General features: G+C 49.3%; 1 protein-coding gene across 4 annotated transcripts in view; it reads right to left on the minus strand.

Moving 5' to 3' along the window:
- The window catches only part of DDR1 (discoidin domain receptor tyrosine kinase 1), a 465,777-nt gene that overhangs the window by 209,210 nt on the left and 237,146 nt on the right, over nt 1–19,421 (minus strand). For all 4 annotated transcript variants that reach the window (XM_069241966.1, XM_069241967.1, XM_069241968.1 and 1 more), the window contains 2 exons: nt 16,238–16,340; nt 14,900–15,128 (listed from right to left, as the gene is read on the minus strand). In XM_069241966.1, coding sequence (XP_069098067.1) covers nt 14,900–15,128; nt 16,238–16,340 — 332 coding nt within the window. The remainder of the gene's footprint in view (nt 1–14,899; nt 15,129–16,237; nt 16,341–19,421) is intronic.

Consider the following 19,421-nt stretch of genomic DNA (forward strand, 5'->3'; position numbering starts at 1 on the left):
TCGCCAGGGTCTGATGCCTGTCCTAGGTACAGGTAATATATTGAGTACAGAGACGCCCTGGTAATCGAGGAGTATTCTCTATGACCAGGGTCTGATGCCTGTCCTAGGTACAGGTAATCTATTGAGTACAGAGACGCTCTGGTAATCCTGGACTATACTCTATGGCCAGGGTCTGACACCTGTCCTAGGTACAGGTGATCTATTGAGCACAGAGACTCTATGGTAATCCGGGAAAATTATATGACCAGGTTATGATACCTGTCCTAGTTACAGGTAATCTATTGAGTACATAGACTCTCTGGTAATCCGGGAGTATTCTTTATGGCCAGGGTCTGATACCTGTCCTAGGTACAGGTGATCTATTCAGCACAGCGACTCTATTGTAATCCGGGAGAATTATATGACCAGGGTCTGATACCTGTCCTAGGTACAGGTAATCTATTGAGTACAGAGATTCTCTGGTAATCCGGGAGTATTCTCTATGGCCAGGGTCTGATGCCTGTCCTAGGTACAGGTAATCTATTGAGCACAGAGACTCTCTGGTAATCCGGGAGAATTATATGACCAGGTTATGATACCTGTCCTAGGTACAGGTAATCTGTAAATCTGTTGAGTATAATCCGGGAGTATTCTCTATGGCCAGGGTTTGATGTCTGTCCTAGGTACAGGTGATCTATTTAGTACAGAGACGCTCTGGTAATCTGGGAGTATTGTCTATGGCCAGGGTCTGATGCCTGTTATAGGTACAGGTAATCTATTGAGTACAGAGACGCTCTGGTAATCCAGGAGAATTATATGACCAGGTTATGATACCTGTCCTAGGTACAGGTAATCTGTAAATCTGTTGAGTATAATCCGGGAGTATTCTCTATGGCCAGGGTTTGATGCCTGTCCTAGGTACAGGTGATCTATTTAGTACAGAGACGCTCTGGTAATCTGGGAGTATTGTCTATGGTCAGGGTCTGATGCCTGTCATAGGTACAGGTAATCTATTGAGTACAGAGACGCTCTGGTAATCCAGGAGTATTCTCTATGGCCGGGGTCTGATGCCTGTCCTAGGTACAGGTAATCTATTGAGTACAGAGACGTTCTGGTAATCCTGGAGTATTCTCTATGGCCAGGTCTGATACCTGTCCTAGATACAGGTGATCTATTGAGCACATAGACTCTATGGTAATCCAGGGGAATTATATGACCAGGTTATGATACCTGTCCTAGGTACCGGTAATCTATTGACTACAGAGACGCTCTGGCAATCCGGGAGTATTCTCTATGGCCAGGGTCTGATACCTGTCCTAGGTACAGGTAATCTATGGAGCACAGAGACACTCTGGTAATCCGGGAGAATTACATGGCCAGGTTGCGATAACAGTCCTAGGTACAGGTGATCTATTGAGTACAGAGACGCTCTGGTAATCCTGGAGTATTCTCTATGGCCAGGGTCTGATACCTGTTCTAGATACAGGTAATCTATTGAGAACAGAGACGCTCTGGTAATCCAGGAGTATTCTCTATGGCCGGGGTTTGATGCCTGTCCTAGGTACAGGTAATCTATTGAGTACAGAGATGCTCTGGTAATCCTGGAGTATTCTCTATGGCCAGGTCTGATACCTGTCCTAGGTACAGGTTATCTATTTAGCACAGAGACTCTGTGGTAATCCGGGAGAATTACATGACCAGGTTATGACACCTGTCCTAGGTACAGGTAATCTATTGAGTACAGAGACTCTCTGGTAATCCAGGAGTATTCTCTATGGCCAGGGTCTGATACTTGTCCTAGGTACAGGTGATCTATTCAGCACAGAGACTCTATGGTAATCCGGGAGAATTATATGACCAGGTTATGATACCTGTCCTAGGTACAGGTAATCTACTGCGTAAATAGACTCTCTGGTAATCCGGGAGTATTCTCTATGGCCAGGGTCTGATACCTGTCCTAGGTCCATGTGATCTATTCAGCACAGCGACTTTATGGTAATCCGGGAGAATTATATGACCAGGGTCTGATACCTGTCCTAGGTTAGGTAATCTATTGAGTACAGAGACTCTCTGGTAATCGGGGAGTATTCTCTATGGCCAGGGTTTGATGCCTGTCCTAGGTACAGGTGATCTATTGAGTACAGAGATGCTCTGGTAAATTTGGGAGTATTCTCTATCGCCAGGGTCTGATGCCTGTCCTAGGTACAGGTAATCTATTGAGTACAGAGACGCCCTGGTAATCCAGGAGTATTCTCTATGACCAGGGTCTGATGCCTGTCCTAGGTACAGGTAATCTATTGAGTACAGAGACGCTCTGGTAATCCTGGACTATACTCTATGGCCAGGGTCTGACACCTGTCCTAGGTACAGGTGATCTATTGAGCACAGAGACTCTATAGTAATCCGGGAAAATTATATGACCAGGTTATGATACCTGTCCTAGTTACAGGTAATCTATTGAGTACATAGACTCTCTGGTAATCCGGGAGTATTCTCTATGGCCAGGGCCTGATACCTGTCCTAGGTACAGGTGATCTATTCAGCACAGCGACTCTATTGTAATCCGGGAGAATTATATGACCAGGTTCTGATACCTGTCCTAGGTACAGGTAATCTATTGAGTACAGAGACTCTCTGGTAATCCGGGAGTATTCTCTATGGCCAGGGTCTGATGCCTGTCCTAGGTACAGGTAATCTATTGAGCACAGAGACTCTCTGGTGATCCGGGAGAATTAAATGACCAGGTTATGATACCTGTCCTAGGTACAGGTAATCTGTAAATCTGTTGAGTATAATCCGGGAGTATTCTCTATGGCCAGGGTTTGATGCCTGTCCTAGGTACAGGTGATCTATTTAGTACAGAGACGCTCTGGTAATCTGGGAGTATTGTCTATGGCCAGGGTCTGATGCCTGTCATAGGTACAGGTAATCTATTGAGTACAGAGACGCTCTGGTAATCCAGGAGTATTCTCTATGGCCGGGGTCTGATGCCTGTCCTAGGTACAGGTAATCTATTGAGTACAGAGACGTTCTGGTAATCCTGGAGTATTCTCTATGGCCAGGTCTGATACCTGTCCTAGATACAGGTGATCTATTGAGCACATAGACTCTATGGTAATCCAGGGGAATTATATGACCAGGTTATGATACCTATCCTAGGTACCGGTAATCTATTGACTACAGAGACGCTCTGGCAATCCGGGAGTATTCTCTATGGCCAGGGTCTGATACCTGTCCTAGGTACAGGTAATCTATGGAGCACAGAGACACTCTGGTAATCCGGGAGAATTACATGGCCAGGTTGCGATAACAGTCCTAGGTACAGGTGATCTATTGAGTACAGAGACGCTCTGGTAATCCTGGAGTATTCTCTATGGCCAGGGTCTGATACCTGTTCTAGATACAGGTAATCTATTGAGTACAGAGACGCTCTGGTAATCCAGGAGTAACCTCTATGGCCGGGGTTTGATGCCTGTCCTAGGTACAGGTAATCTATTGAGTACAGAGATGCTCTGGTAATCCTGGAGCATTCTCTATGGCCAAATTCTGATGCCTAGCCTAGGTACAGGTGATCTATTGAGCACGGGGACTCTATGGTAATCTGGGAAAATTATATGACCAGGTTATGATACCTGTCCTAGGTACAGGTAATCTATTGAGTACAGAGATTCTCTGGTAATCCAGGAGTATTCTCAATGGCCAGGGTCTGATACCTGTCCTAGGTACCGGTAATCTATTGAGTACAGAGACGCTCTGGTAATCCAGGAGTATTCTCTATGGCCAGGGTCTGATACCTGTCCTAGGTCCATGTGATCTATTCAGCACAGCGACTTTATGGTAATCCGGGAGAATTATATGACCAGGGTCTGATACCTGTCCTAGGTTAGGTAATCTATTGAGTACAGAGACTCTCTGGTAATCGGGGAGTATTCTCTATGGCCAGGGTTTGATGCCTGTCCTAGGTACAGGTGATCTATTGAGTACAGAGATGCTCTGGTAAATTTGGGAGTATTCTCTATCGCCAGGGTCTGATGCCTGTCCTAGGTACAGGTAATCTATTGAGTACAGAGACGCCCTGGTAATCCAGGAGTATTCTCTATGACCAGGGTCTGATGCCTGTCCTAGGTACAGGTAATCTATTGAGTACAGAGACGCTCTGGTAATCCTGGACTATACTCTATGGCCAGGGTCTGACACCTGTCCTAGGTACAGGTGATCTATTGAGCACAGAGACTCTATAGTAATCCGGGAAAATTATATGACCAGGTTATGATACCTGTCCTAGTTACAGGTAATCTATTGAGTACATAGACTCTCTGGTAAACCGGGAGTATTCTCTATGGCCAGGGCCTGATACCTGTCCTAGGTACAGGTGATCTATTCAGCACAGCGACTCTATTGTAATCCGGGAGAATTATATGACCAGGTTCTGATACCTGTCCTAGGTACAGGTAATCTATTGAGTACAGAGACTCTCTGGTAATCCGGGAGTATTCTCTATGGCCAGGGTCTGATGCCTGTCCTAGGTACAGGTAATCTATTGAGCACAGAGACTCTCTGGTGATCCGGGAGAATTAAATGACCAGGTTATGATACCTGTCCTAGGTACAGGTAATCTGTAAATCTGTTGAGTATAATACGGGAGTATTCTCTATGGCCAGGGTTTGATGCCTGTCCTAGGTACAGGTGATCTATTTAGTACAGAGACGCTCTGGTAATCTGGGAGTATTGTCTATGGCCAGGGTCTGATGCCTGTCATAGGTACAGGTAATCTATTGAGTACAGAGACGCTCTGGTAATCCAGGAGTATTCTCTATGGCCGGGGTCTGATGCCTGTCCTAGGTACAGGTAATCTATTGAGTACAGAGACGTTCTGGTAATCCTGGAGTATTCTCTATGGCCAGGTCTGATACCTGTCCTAGATACAGGTGATCTATTGAGCACATAGACTCTATGGTAATCCAGGGGAATTATATGACCAGGTTATGATACCTATCCTAGGTACCGGTAATCTATTGACTACAGAGACGCTCTGGCAATCCGGGAGTATTCTCTATGGCCAGGGTCTGATACCTGTCCTAGGTACAGGTAATCTATGGAGCACAGAGACACTCTGGTAATCCGGGAGAATTACATGGCCAGGTTGCGATAACAGTCCTAGGTACAGGTGATCTATTGAGTACAGAGACGCTCTGGTAATCCTGGAGTATTCTCTATGGCCAGGGTCTGATACCTGTTCTAGATACAGGTAATCTATTGAGTACAGAGACGCTCTGGTAATCCAGGAGTAACCTCTATGGCCGGGGTTTGATGCCTGTCCTAGGTACAGGTAATCTATTGAGTACAGAGATGCTCTGGTAATCCTGGAGTATTCTCTATGGCCATGTCTGATACCTGTCCTAGGTACAGGTTATCTATTTAGCACAGAGACTCTGTGGTAATCCGGGAGAATTACATGACCAGGTTATGACACCTGTCCTAGGTACAGGTAATCTATTGAGTACAGAGACTCTCTGGTAATCCAGGAGTATTCTCTATGGCCAGGGTCTGATACTTGTCCTAGGTACAGGTGATCTATTCAGCACAGAGACTCTATGGTAATCCGGGAGAATTATATGACCAGGTTATGATACCTGTCCTAGGTACAGGTAATCTACTGCGTACATAGACTCTCTGGTAATCCGGGAGTATTCTCTATGGCCAGGGTCTGATACCTGTCCTAGGTCCATGTGATCTATTCAGCACAGCGACTTTATGGTAATCCGGGAGAATTATATGACCAGGGTCTGATACCTGTCCTAGGTTAGGTAATCTATTGAGTACAGAGACTCTCTGGTAATCGGGGAGTATTCTCTATGGCCAGGGTTTGATGCCTGTCCTAGGTACAGGTGATCTATTGAGTACAGAGATGCTCTGGTAAATTTGGGAGTATTCTCTATCGCCAGGGTCTGATGCCTGTCCTAGGTACAGGTAATCTATTGAGTACAGAGACGCCCTGGTAATCCAGGAGTATTCTCTATGACCAGGGTCTGATGCCTGTCCTAGGTACAGGTAATCTATTGAGTACAGAGACGCTCTGGTAATCCTGGACTATACTCTATGGCCAGGGTCTGACACCTGTCCTAGGTACAGGTGATCTATTGAGCACAGAGACTCTATAGTAATCCGGGAAAATTATATGACCAGGTTATACCACCTGTCCTAGTTACAGGTAATCTATTGAGTACATAGACTCTCTGGTAATCCGGGAGTATTCTCTATGGCCAGGGCCTGATACCTGTCCTAGGTACAGGTGATCTATTCAGCACAGCGACTCTATTGTAATCCGGGAGAATTATATGACCAGGTTCTGATACCTGTCCTAGGTACAGGTAATCTATTGAGTACAGAGACTCTCTGGTAATCCGGGAGTATTCTCTATGGCCAGGGTCTGATGCCTGTCCTAGGTACAGGTAATCTATTGAGCACAGAGACTCTCTGGTGATCCGGGAGAATTAAATGACCAGGTTATGATACCTGTCCTAGGTACAGGTAATCTGTAAATCTGTTGAGTATAATCCGGGAGTATTCTCTATGGCCAGGGTTTGATGCCTGTCCTAGGTACAGGTGATCTATTTAGTACAGAGACGCTCTGGTAATCTGGGAGTATTGTCTATGGCCAGGGTCTGATGCCTGTCATAGGTACAGGTAATCTATTGAGTACAGAGACGCTCTGGTAATCCAGGAGTATTCTCTATGGCCGGGGTCTGATGCCTGTCCTAGGTACAGGTAATCTATTGAGTACAGAGACGTTCTGGTAATCCTGGAGTATTCTCTATGGCCAGGTCTGATACCTGTCCTAGATACAGGTGATCTATTGAGCACATAGACTCTATGGTAATCCAGGGGAATTATATGACCAGGTTATGATACCTGTCCTAGGTACCGGTAATGTATTGACTACAGAGACGCTCTGGCAATCCGGGAGTATTCTCTATGGCCAGGGTCTGATACCTGTCCTAGGTACAGGTAATCTATGGAGCACAGAGACACTCTGGTAATCCGGGAGAATTACATTCCCAGGTTGCGATAACAGTCCTAGGTACAGGTGATCTATTGAGTACAGAGACGCTCTGGTAATCCTGGAGTATTCTCTATGGCCAGGGTCTGATACCTGTTCTAGATACAGGTAATCTATTGAGTACAGAGACGCTCTGGTAATCCAGGAGTAACCTCTATGGCCGAGGTTTGATGCCTGTCCTAGGTACAGGTAATCTATTGAGTACAGAGATGCTCTGGTAATCCTGGAGTATTCTCTATGGCCAGGTCTGATACCTGTCCTAGGTACAGGTTATCTATTTAGCACAGAGACTCTGTGGTAATCCGGGAGAATTACATGACCAGGTTATGACACCTGTCCTAGGTACAGGTAATCTATTGAGTACAGAGACTCTCTGGTAATCCAGGAGTATTCTCTATGGCCAGGGTCTGATACTTGTCCTAGGTACAGGTGATCTATTCAGCACAGAGACTCTATGGTAATCCGGGAGAATTATATGACCAGGTTATGATACCTGTCCTAGGTACAGGTAATCTACTGCGTACATAGACTCTCTGGTAATCCGGGAGTATTCTCTATGGCCAGAGTCTGATACCTGTCCTAGGTCCATGTGATCTATTCAGCACAGCGACTTTATGGTACTCCGGGAGAATTATATGACCAGGGTCTGATACCTGTCCTAGGTTAGGTAATCTATTGAGTACAGAGACTCTCTGGTAATCGGGGAGTATTCTCTATGGCCAGGGTTTGATGCCTGTCCTAGGTACAGGTGATCTATTGAGTACAGAGATGCTCTGGTAAATTTGGGAGTATTCTCTATCGCCAGGGTCTGATGCCTGTTTTAGGTACAGGTAATCTATTGAGTACAGAGACGCCCTGGTAATCCAGGAGTATTCTCTATGACCAAGGTCTGATGCCTGTCCTAGGTACAGGTAATCTATTGAGTACAGAGACGCTCTGGTAATCCTGGACTATACTCTATGGCCAGGGTGTGACACCTGTCCTAGGTACAGGTGATCTATTGAGCACAGAGACTCTATAGTAATCCGGGAAAATTATATGACCAGGTTATGATACCTGTCCTAGTTACAGGTAATCTATTGAGTACATAGACTCTCTGGTAATCCGGGAGTATTCTCTATGGCCAGGGCCTGATACCTGTCCTAGGTACAGGTGATCTATTCAGCACAGCGACTCTATTGTAATCCGGGAGAATTATATGACCAGGGTCTGATACCTGTCCTAGGTACAGGTAATCTATTGAGTACAGAGACTCTCTGGTAATCCGGGAGTATTCTCTATGGCCAGGGTCTGATGCCTGTCCTAGGTACAGGTAATCTATTGAGCACAGAGACTCTCTGGTGATCCGGGAGAATTAAATGACCAGGTTATGATACCTGTCCTAGGTACAGGTAATCTGTAAATCTGTTGAGTATAATCCAGGAGTATTCTCTATGGCCAGGGTTTGATGCCTGTCCTAGGTACAGGTGATCTATTTAGTACAGAGACGCTCTGGTAATCTGGGAGTATTCTCTATGGCCAGGGTCTGATGCCTGTCATAGGTACAGGTAATCTACTGAGTACAGAGACGCTCTGGTAATCCTGGAGTATTCTCTATGGCCAGGTCTGATACCTGTCCTAGATACAGGTGATCTATTGAGCACAGAGACTCTATGGTAATCCGGGAAAATTATATGACCAGGTTATGATACCTGTCCTAGTTACAGGTAATCTATTGAGTACATAGACTCTCTGGTAATCCGGGAGTATTCTCTATGGCCAGGGCCTGATACCTGTCCTAGGTACAGGTGATCTATTCAGCACAGCGACTCTATTGTAATCCGGGAGAATGATATGACCAGGGTCTGATACCTGTCCTAGGTACAGGTAATCTATTGAGTACAGAGACTCTCTGGTAATCCGGGAGTATTCTCTATGGCCAGGGTCTGATGCCTGTCCTAGGTACAGGTAATCTATTGAGCACAGAGACTCTCTGGTGATCCGGGAGAATTATATGACCAGGTTATGATACCTGTCCTAGGTACAGGTAATCTGTAAATCTGTTGAGTATAATCCGGGAGTATTCTCTATGGCCAGGGTTTGATGCCTGTCCTAGGTACAGGTGATCTATTTAGTACAGAGACGCTCTGGTAATCTGGGAGTATTCTCTATGGCCAGGGTCTGATGCCTGTCATAGGTACAGGTAATCTATTGAGTACAGAGACGCTCTGGTAATCCTGGAGTATTCTCTTTGGCCAGGTCTGATACCTGTCCTAGATACAGGTGATCTATTGAGCACAGAGACTCTATGGTAATCCGGGGGAATTATATGACCAGGTTATGATACCTGTCCTAGGTACAGGTGATCTATTGAGTACAGAGACACTCTGGTAATCCTGGAGTATTCTCTATGGCCAGGGTCTGATACCTGTTATAGGTACAGGTAATCTATTGATTACAGAGACGCTCTGGTATTCCAGGAGTATTCTCTAAGGCCGGGGTTTGATACCTGTCCTAGGTACAGGTAATTTATGGAGCACAGAGACACTATGGTAATCCAGGGGAATTATATGACCAGGTTATGATACCTGTCCTAGGTACCGGTAATGTATTGACTACAGAGACGCTCTGGCAATCCGGGAGTATTCTCTATGGCCAGGGTCTGATACCTGTCCTAGGTACAGGTAATCTATGGAGCACAGAGACACTCTGGTAATCCGGGAGAATTACATGGCCAGGTTGCGATAACAGTCCTAGGTACAGGTGATCTATTGAGTACAGAGACGCTCTGGTAATCCTGGAGTATTCTCTATGGCCAGGGTCTGATACCTGTTCTAGATACAGGTAATCTATTGAGTACAGAGACGCTCTGGTAATCCAGGAGTAACCTCTATGGCCGGGGTTTGATGCCTGTCCTAGGTACAGGTAATCTATTGAGTACAGAGATGCTCTGGTAATCCTGGAGTATTCTCTATGGCCAGGTCTGATACCTGTCCTAGGTACAGGTTATCTATTTAGCACAGAGACTCTGTGGTAATCCGGGAGAATTACATGACCAGGTTATGACACCTGTCCTAGGTACAGGTAATCTATTGAGTACAGAGACTCTCTGGTAATCCAGGAGTATTCTCTATGGCCAGGGTCTGATACTTGTCCTAGGTACAGGTGATCTATTCAGCACAGAGACTCTATGGTAATCCGGGAGAATTATATGACCAGGTTATGATACCTGTCCTAGGTACAGGTAATCTACTGCGTACATAGACTCTGGTAATCCGGGAGTATTCTCTATGGCCAGGGTCTGATACCTGTCCTAGGTCCATGTGATCTATTCAGCACAGCGACTTTATGGTACTCCGGGAGAATTATATGACCAGGGCCTGATACCTGTCCTAGGTTAGGTAATCTATTGAGTACAGAGACTCGCTGGTAATCGGGGAGTATTCTCTATGGCCAGGGTTTGATGCCTGTCCTAGGTACAGGTGATCTATTGAGTACAGAGATGCTCTGGTAAATTTGGGAGTATTCTCTATCGCCAGGGTCTGATGCCTGTCTTAGGTACAGGTAATCTATTGAGTACAGAGACGCCCTGGTAATCCAGGAGTATTCTCTATGACCAGGGTCTGATGCCTGTCCTAGGTACAGGTAATCTATTGAGTACAGAGACACTCTGGTAATCCTGGACTATACTCTATGGCCAGGGTGTGACACCTGTCCTAGGTACAGGTGATCTATTGAGCACAGAGACTCTATAGTAATCCGGGAAAATTATATGACCAGGTTATGATACCTGTCCTAGTTACAGGTAATCTATTGAGTACATAGACTCTCTGGTAATCCGGGAGTATTCTCTATGGCCAGGGCCTGATACCTGTCCTAGGTACAGGTGATCTATTCAGCACAGCGACTCTATTGTAATCCGGGAGAATTATATGACCAGGGTCTGATACCTGTCCTAGGTACAGGTAATCTATTGAGTACAGAGACTCTCTGGTAATCCGGGAGTATTCTCTATGGCCAGGGTCTGATGCCTGTCCTAGGTACAGGTAATCTATTGAGCACAGAGACTCTCTGGTGATCCGGGAGAATTAAATGACCAGGTTATGATACCTGTCCTAGGTACAGGTAATCTGTAAATCTGTTGAGTATAATCCAGGAGTATTCTCTATGGCCAGGGTTTGATGCCTGTCCTAGGTACAGGTGATCTATTTAGTACAGAGACGCTCTGGTAATCTGGGAGTATTCTCTATGGCCAGGGTCTGATGCCTGTCATAGGTACAGGTAATCTATTGAGTACAGAGACGCTCTGGTAATCCTGGAGTATTCTCTATGGCCAGGTCTGATACCTGTCCTAGATACAGGTGATCTATTGAGCACAGAGACTCTATGGTAATCCGGGAAAATTATATGACCAGGTTATGATACCTCTCCTAGTTACAGGTAATCTATTGAGTACATAGACTCTCTGGTAATCCGGGAGTATTCTCTATGGCCAGGGCCTGATACCTGTCCTAGGTACAGGTGATCTATTCAGCACAGAGACTCTATAGTAATCCGGGAAAATTATATGACCAGGTTATGATACCTGTCCTAGTTACAGGTAATCTATTGAGTACATAGACTCTCTGGTAATCCGGGAGTATTCTCTATGGCCAGGGCCTGATACCTGTCCTAGGTACAGGTGATCTATTCAGCACAGCGACTCTATTGTAATCCGGGAGAATTATATGACCAGGGTCTGATACCTGTCCTAGGTACAGGTAATCTATTGAGTACAGAGACTCTCTGGTAATCCGGGAGTATTCTCTATGGCCAGGGTCTGATGCCTGTCCTAGGTACAGGTAATCTATTGAGCACAGAGACTCTCTGGTGATCCGGGAGAATTAAATGACCAGGTTATGATACCTGTCCTAGGTACAGGTAATCTGTAAATCTGTTGAGTATAATCCGGGAGTATTCTCTATGGCCAGGGTTTGATGCCTGTCCTAGGTACAGGTGATCTATTTAGTACAGAGACGCTCTGGTAATCTGGGAGTATTCTCTATGGCCAGGGTCTGATGCCTGTCATAGGTATAGGTAATCTATTGAGTACAGAGACGCTCTGGTAATCCTGGAGTATTCTCTTTGGCCAGGTCTGATACCTGTCCTAGATACAGGTGATCTATTGAGCACAGAGACTCTATGGTAATCCGGGGGAATTATATGACCAGGTTATGATACCTGTCCTAGGTACAGGTGATCTATTGAGTACAGAGACACTCTGGTAATCCTGGAGTATTCTCTATGGCCAGGGTCTGATACCTGTTATAGGTACAGGTAATCTATTGATTACAGAGACGCTCTGGTATTCCAGGAGTATTCTCTAAGGCCGGGGTTTGATACCTGTCCTAGGTACAGGTAATTTATGGAGCACAGAGACACTCTGGTAATCCGGGAGAATTACATGGCTAGGTTGCGATACCTGTCCTAGGTACAGGTGATCTATTGAGTACACAGACGCTCTGGTAATCCTGGAGTATTCTCTATGGCCAGGTCTGATACCTGTTCTAGGTACAGGTGATCTATTGAGTACAGAGACGCTCTGGTAATCCAGGAGTATTCTCTATGGCCGGGGTTTGATGCCTGTCCTAGGTACAGGTAATCTATTGAATACAGAGACGCTCTGGTAATCCAGGAGTATTCTCTATGGCCAGGGTCTGATACCTGTTCTAGGTACAGGTGATCTATTCAGCACAGAGACTCGATGGTAATCCGGGAGAATTATATGACCAGGGTCTGATACCTGTCCTAGGTACAGGTAATCTATTGAGTACAGGGACTCTCTGGTAATCCGGGAGTATTCTCTATGGCCAGGGTCTGATGCCTGTCCTAGGTACAGGTAATCTATTCAGCACAGAGACTCTCTGGTAATCCAGGAGAATGATATGACCAGGTTATTATACCTGTCCTAGGTACAGGTAATCTATTGAGTACAGGGACGCTCTGGTAATCCTGGAGTATTCTTGATGGCCAGGGTCTTATACCTGTTCTATGTACAGGTACTCTATGGAGCACAGAGAGTACTTAGGTGAATGGTGGGCATTCTGGTAATCCCAGAGTATTCTCTATGGTCAGAACTTCCAACCTGAGCTGGACATGGGTAATGATTGGTGACCATGGTTCCTGAAGTGGACACTTTGGTAATCCTGGAGTATTCTCTATAGTACAGGTCTGATACCTGAGCTGGATATAGGTACTCTATGGTGCCCAGAGTGTAGTTAGGTGGGTGGTGAACTCTCTGGTAATCATGGAGTATTCTCTGTGGGAAGGGTCTGATACCTGATCTGGGTAAGGGTACTCTATGGTGCCCAGAGCGTAGGTAAGGGATTGGTGGACACTCTGGTAATCCCGGAGTATTCTCTATTGTCATGGTATCCTACCTGTGGATGGGCAATCTATGGAGCATAGACTGTAGTTAGGTGAGTGGTAGACGCTCTGTTATTCTAGAGTATTCTCTATTGTCGGGGTCTGATACCAGAGCTGGGTACATGTACTCTGTGGTGTCCAGAGTGAAGTTAGGTGAGTGGTGGACGCTCTGGTAATCCTGGAGTATTCTCTATGGTCAGGGTCTGATATCTGAGCTGGGTACAGGTACTCTATGGTGCCCAGAGAGTAGTTAGGTGAGTGTTGGACACTCAGGTAATCCTGGAGTACTCTCTATGGTAAGGGTCTGATACCTGAGGTAGGTATAGGTACTCTATGGTGCCCAGAGTGTAGTTACGTGAGTGGTAGACTCTCTGGCAATCAAGGAGTATTATTTGTGGTCAGGGTGTTATACCTGATCTGGGTAAAGGTACTCTATGGTGCCCAGAGTGTAGGTAGGTGATTGGTGGACGCTCTGGTAATCCCAGAGTTTTCTCTATGGCCATGGTATTCTACCTGTGGGTGGGCAATCTATGGTACATAGGCTGTAGTTAGGTGAGTGGTAGACGCTCTGGTAATTCTGGAGTATTCTCTTTGGTCAGGGTATGATACCTGAGCTGGGTACATGTCCTCTATGGTGTCCAGAGTGGAGTTAGGTGAGTGGTGGACGCTCTGGTAATTCTGGAGTATTCTCTACGGCCAGGGTCTGATATCTGAGCTGGGTACAGGTAACATATGCTCAGAGTGGTGGACACTCTGGCGATCTCACAGTATTCTCTATGGTCCGATATGTATTATATTTGGTGGTGGAGGGCATGGTCTATCTACGGTGCCCACACGCGAGGGAGTGATGGTATATGAGGCCCTGCACCTTGGCACAGAGGAGGTTGGTCCCCAGGTCTCTGAGGCAGTAGGGGTAGGGATGCCCCTTCAGGACGGCTGTGCTTGTCTTTTGTTCCAAGTATTCACAGGGTGTTGCCTCGTGGCAGTGAAGTGAGACAGTACGTGCCCTCATTTTACCCCCTCAGCCCTCACTGTATGCCCTCACTTAACTCCTTCAGTCCTGAACTCATACCCTCTACCCTGAACTTGTTCCCACCCCTCGTCCTCTTACCATGTGCCTTCACTTTGCTCCGTCAGCCCTCACCCTGCTTCAGCAGGGGCCCTCGTGTCGCTGGGGCCCTCAACTGCGTGCCCTCACTCTTCCTACGGCCCTGACCATATTCCCTCAGCCCTCACCTCACACCCTTAGCCCTCACCGTGAGGCTGCACCTAGTTCTCTCAGCATGTGCCCTCACATGCCCTCGCCTCGTTCCTTCAGTCCTGACCTCATACCCCGAGTCCTCACCTCGTTCCCTCAGCCCTCACCATGCTATCTCCCCGACTTCCTTCAGTCCTGAATTCATATTCTCAATCCTAAACTTGTTCCCTCAGCCCTCACCCTGCCCTTCAGCCCTCACCCTGTCCCTCAGCCCTCACCTCATTGCCCCATCGGTCCTTCCAGCAGATCCACTTGTGCCCGTCCCGGCTGTACTGAAGTTTGTAGAATCGGGCAAACTCGTTCCCGTGGCCGTTCCCGTGGCGCCCCTGCGTGCCCACCAGAGTGACGAAGTACAGCCCCCTCAGGTCCACCTGCAGGAACTCCTCGTTGTTGGGAAAGACGGGTCCAGAGGGGCACCAGGCCCCGTCACCTTCACTGGTGTCCAGCCTGGGAGAGGGAGAGAGGGGCAGAGGGTGTGAGGGGCCCCTGCGGGGGCTTCGGAGAGGCAGCGGGGGCCACACAAAGCACCCAGTCATTGGAGGGAAGTAAACACAAATAACGAGCGGCTGGGTTTCCAGGGCGGATGTCAGCCCAGTCAGCCCTGCAAGGCTGCACGTAAATCAAGGGCATCTTCTGCAAAGAGACAGTCAACACCACTCTGCACCCACCAGGGGCGCTGGGGCAGCTGCTCAGAACAGTGAGTGGCATGCCACACCACTCCTCAGCCACCAGGGGTCACCCTGACACAACCTCATGCATGGAAAGAGATGTCACGCAGCGGTGCTGCCACTAGGGGTCACCATGACACACCTTCAAATGTGGGAATGACATGGCATGCATCTATACTGCCCACCAGGGCTCAACCTGTCACAATCTTACACATGCAAAAGACATGCCATGCAACTGTACAGCCCACCAGGGGTCACCCTGACACACCCTCACATGTGGGAAAGACATGTCATGCATCTATACTGCCCACCAGGGCTCAACCTGTCACAATCTTACACATGCAAAAGACATGCCATGCAACTGTACAGCCCACCAGGGGTCACCCTGTCACAATATTACACATCCAAAAGACATGCCATGCAACTGTACTGCCACTAGGGGTCACCATGACACACCCTTATATGTGGGAAAGACATGCCATGCAACTGTACTGCCACCAGGGGTCACCCTGACACAACCTTAGTAATGGGAAAGATGTCATGCTACTGCTTTGCCCACATGGGGCACCCAGACACCGCCTCTCCCATGGGAGAGACCTGCAGGGGGTAAAGTGACACGAAATTAGATATGGGAGGGACATGCCACGCTGCTGCCCTGCCACTAGGGGACACCTAAACACATTATCGGTCTTGATTTGCACATGCCACACCACTTTTCAGCCACCAGGGGTCACCCTGACACAACCTTAGCCATGGGACAGACGTCATTCTGCTGTCCTGCCAGGAGGGGGCACCCGGACACCACCTATGGCATGAGGAGACATCCCGTGCTGCTGCCTAGCCACCAGGGGCCCTCGTGTCGGTCCTCGGGGCCCCTCGCCCCCTTACCTGCTGTGCTTCGCCTCCGTGGAGTCCGACCAGGCGCTGGACGCGGTGAGGTCCTCGTCCCGGATGGTCCGGTCCTGCATCCCAAGGGCGTAGCGGCAGGTGGCTGTGGGTGACAAGGGCACAGGTCACAACCCTTAGAAGAGGGCACCAGTTATCACTGCAGCAACCCCTCAAAGACCCTCTACCTGGCCCCACTACTATGGTGCTACTCAGTTTACTGAGCGAGAGAGGAAGCAAGAGTGAGCGACAGCTTCAGTTCCATGAGAGGCAGCCTCAGAGGCAGCCTCGGTGCCATGAGAGGGAGAGGCAGCCTCGGTTCCATGAGTGGGAGGGGCAGCCTCAGTTCCATGAGAGGGAGAGGCAGCCTCAGTTCCATGAGAGGGAGAGGCAGCCTCAGTTCCATGAGTGGGAGAGGCAGCCTCGGTTCCATGAGTGGGAGAGGCAGCCTCAGTTCCATGAGTGGGAGAGGCAGCCTCCCTTCCATGAGTGGGAGAGGCAGCCTCAGTTCCATGAGAGGGAGAGGGAGCCTCAGAGGCAGCCTCGGTTCCATGAGAGGGAGAGGCAGCCTCACTTCCATGAGTGGGAGAGGCAGCCTCACTTCCATGAGTGGGAGAGGCAGCCTCAGTTCCATGAGAGGCAGCCTCAGAGGCAGCCTCAGTTCCATGAGAGGGAGAGGCAGCCTCAGAGGCAGCCTCGGTGCCATGAGAGGGAGAGGCAGCCTCGGTTCCATGAGTGGGAGGGGCAGCCTCAGTTCCATGAGAGGGAGAGGCAGCCTCAGTTCAATGAGAGGGAGAGGCAGCCTCAGAGGCAGCCTCAGTTCCATGAGAGGGAGAGGCAGCCTCAGAGGCAGCCTCAGTTCCATGAGTGGGAGAGGCAGCCTCAGTTCCATGAGTGGGAGAGGCAGCCTCAGTTCCATGAGAGGGAAAGGCAGCCTCAGAGGCAGCCTCAGTTCCATGAGAGGGAGAGGCAGCCTCAGTTCCACGAGAGGCAGCCTCAGAGGCAGCCTCACTTCCATGAGTGGGAGAGGCAGCCTCAGTTCAATGAGAGGGAGAGGCAGCCTCAGAGGCAGCCTCGGTTCCATGAGAAGGAGAGGCAGCCTCAGAGGCAGCCTCAGTTCCATGAGAGGGAGAGGCAGCCTCAGTTCCATGAGTGGGAGAGGCAGCCTCAGTTCAATGAGAGGGAGAGGCAGCCTCGGTTCCATGAGTGGGAGAGGCAGCCTCACTTCAATGAGAGGGAGAGGCAGCCTCAGTTCAATGAGAGGGAGAGGCAGCCTCAGAGGCAGCCTCAGTTCCATGAGAGGGAGAGGCAGCCTCAGTTCCATGAGAGGGAGAGGCAGCATCAGAGGCAGCCTCAGTTCCATGAGAGGGAGAGGCAGCCTCAGTTCAATGAGAGGGAGAGGCAGCCTCAGAGGCAGCCTCAGTTCCATGAGAGGGAGAGGCAGCCTCAGAGGCAGCCTCAGTTCCATGAGTGGGAGAGGCAGCCTCACTTCCATGAGTGGGAGAGGCAGCCTCAGTTCCATGAGAGGGAAAGGCAGCCTCAGAGGAAGCCTCGGTTCCATGAGAGGGAGAGTCAGCCTCGGTTCCATGAGAGGGAGAGGCAGCCTCAGAGGCAGCCTCAGTTCCATGAGTGGGAGAAGCAGCCTCAGAGGCAGCCTCACTTCCATGAGTGGGAGAGGCAGCCTCAGTTCAATGAGAAGGAGAGGGAGCCTCAGAGGCAGCCTCAGTTCCATGAGTGGGAGAGGCAGCCTCAGAGGCAGCCTCACTTCCATGAGTGGGAGAGGCAGCCTCAGTTCAATGAGAGGGAGAGGCAGCCTCAGAGGCAGCCTCGGTTCCATGAGAGGGAGAGGCAGCCTCAGTTCCATGAGTGGGAGAGGCAGCCTCAGTTCAATGAGAGGGAGAAGCAGCCTCAGAGGCAGCCTCGGTTCCATGAGAGGGAGAGGCAGCCTCAGAGGCAGCCTCAGTTCCATGAGAGGGAGAGGCAGCCTCAGTTCCATGAGTGGGAGAGGCAGCCTCAGTTCAATGAGAGGGAGAGGCAGCCTCGGTTCCATGAGTGGGAGAGGCAGCCTCACTTCCATGAGAGGGAGAGGCAGCCTCAGTTCAATGAGAGGGAGAGGCAGCCTCATAGGCAGCCTCAGTTCCATGAGAGGGAGAGGCAGCCTCAGTTCCATGAGAGGCAGCCTCACTTCCATGAGTGGGAGAGGCAGCCTCAGTTCAATGAGAGGGAGAGGCAGCCTCAGAGGCAGCCTCGGTTCCATGAGAAGGAGAGGCAGCCTCAGAGGCAACCTCAGTTCCATGAGAGGGAGAGGCAGCCTCAGTTCCACGAGTGGGAGAGGCAGCCTCAGTTCAATGAGAGGGAGAGGCAGCCTCGGTTCCATGAGTGGGAGAGGCAGCCTCACTTCAATGAGAGGGAGAGGCAGCCTCAGTTCAATGAGAGGGAGAGGCAGCCTCAGAGGCAGCCTCAGTTCCATGAGAGGGAGAGGCAGCCTCAGTTCCATGAGAGGCAGCCTCAGAGGCAGCCTCAGTTCCATGAGAGGGAGAGGCAGCCTCAGTTCAATGAGAGGGAGAGGCAGCCTCAGAGGCAGCCTCAGTTCCATGAGAGGGAGAGGCAGCCTCAGTTCCATGAGTGGGAGAGGCAGCCTCAGTTCCATGAGTGGGAGAGGCAGCCTCAGTTCCATGAGAGGCAGCCTCAGAGGCAGCCTCAGTTCCACGAGAGGGCAATCCTAGTTCCATGAGTGGGAGGGGCAGCCTCAGTTCCATGAGAGGGCAGCCATAGTTCCATGAGTGAGAGGGGACTGCTCAGTTCCATGAGTGAGATGGGATCCTCAGTTCCATGTGTGGGAGGGGGGTCCTAAGCTCCATGAGTGAGAAGGCGACCTAAGTTCTCTGAGCGAGAGAGGCTCCTCACTTCCATGAAAGGGGGACTCAGTTCCATGAGGGGAGGCCTCAGTTCCATGAGTGAGAGGGGGGGCTCAGTTCCATGAGAGGGGGGGATCCTCAGTTCCATGAGTGAGAGGGGGCTTCTCAGTTCCATGGGAGGGAAGTCCCCAGTTCCACAGACAGAGGGGGTTCCTCAGTTCCATGAGGGGGGACACCTCAGTTCCATGAGTGAGAGTGGCAGCCTCAGTTTCATGACTGAGAAGGGCATCTCAGTTCCATGACAAGGTGGGGCAGCCTCAGTTCTATGT

Source organism: Pleurodeles waltl, chromosome 6 (assembly GCF_031143425.1).
Source record: "Pleurodeles waltl isolate 20211129_DDA chromosome 6, aPleWal1.hap1.20221129, whole genome shotgun sequence".
Lineage (NCBI taxonomy): Eukaryota > Metazoa > Chordata > Amphibia > Caudata > Salamandridae > Pleurodeles > Pleurodeles waltl.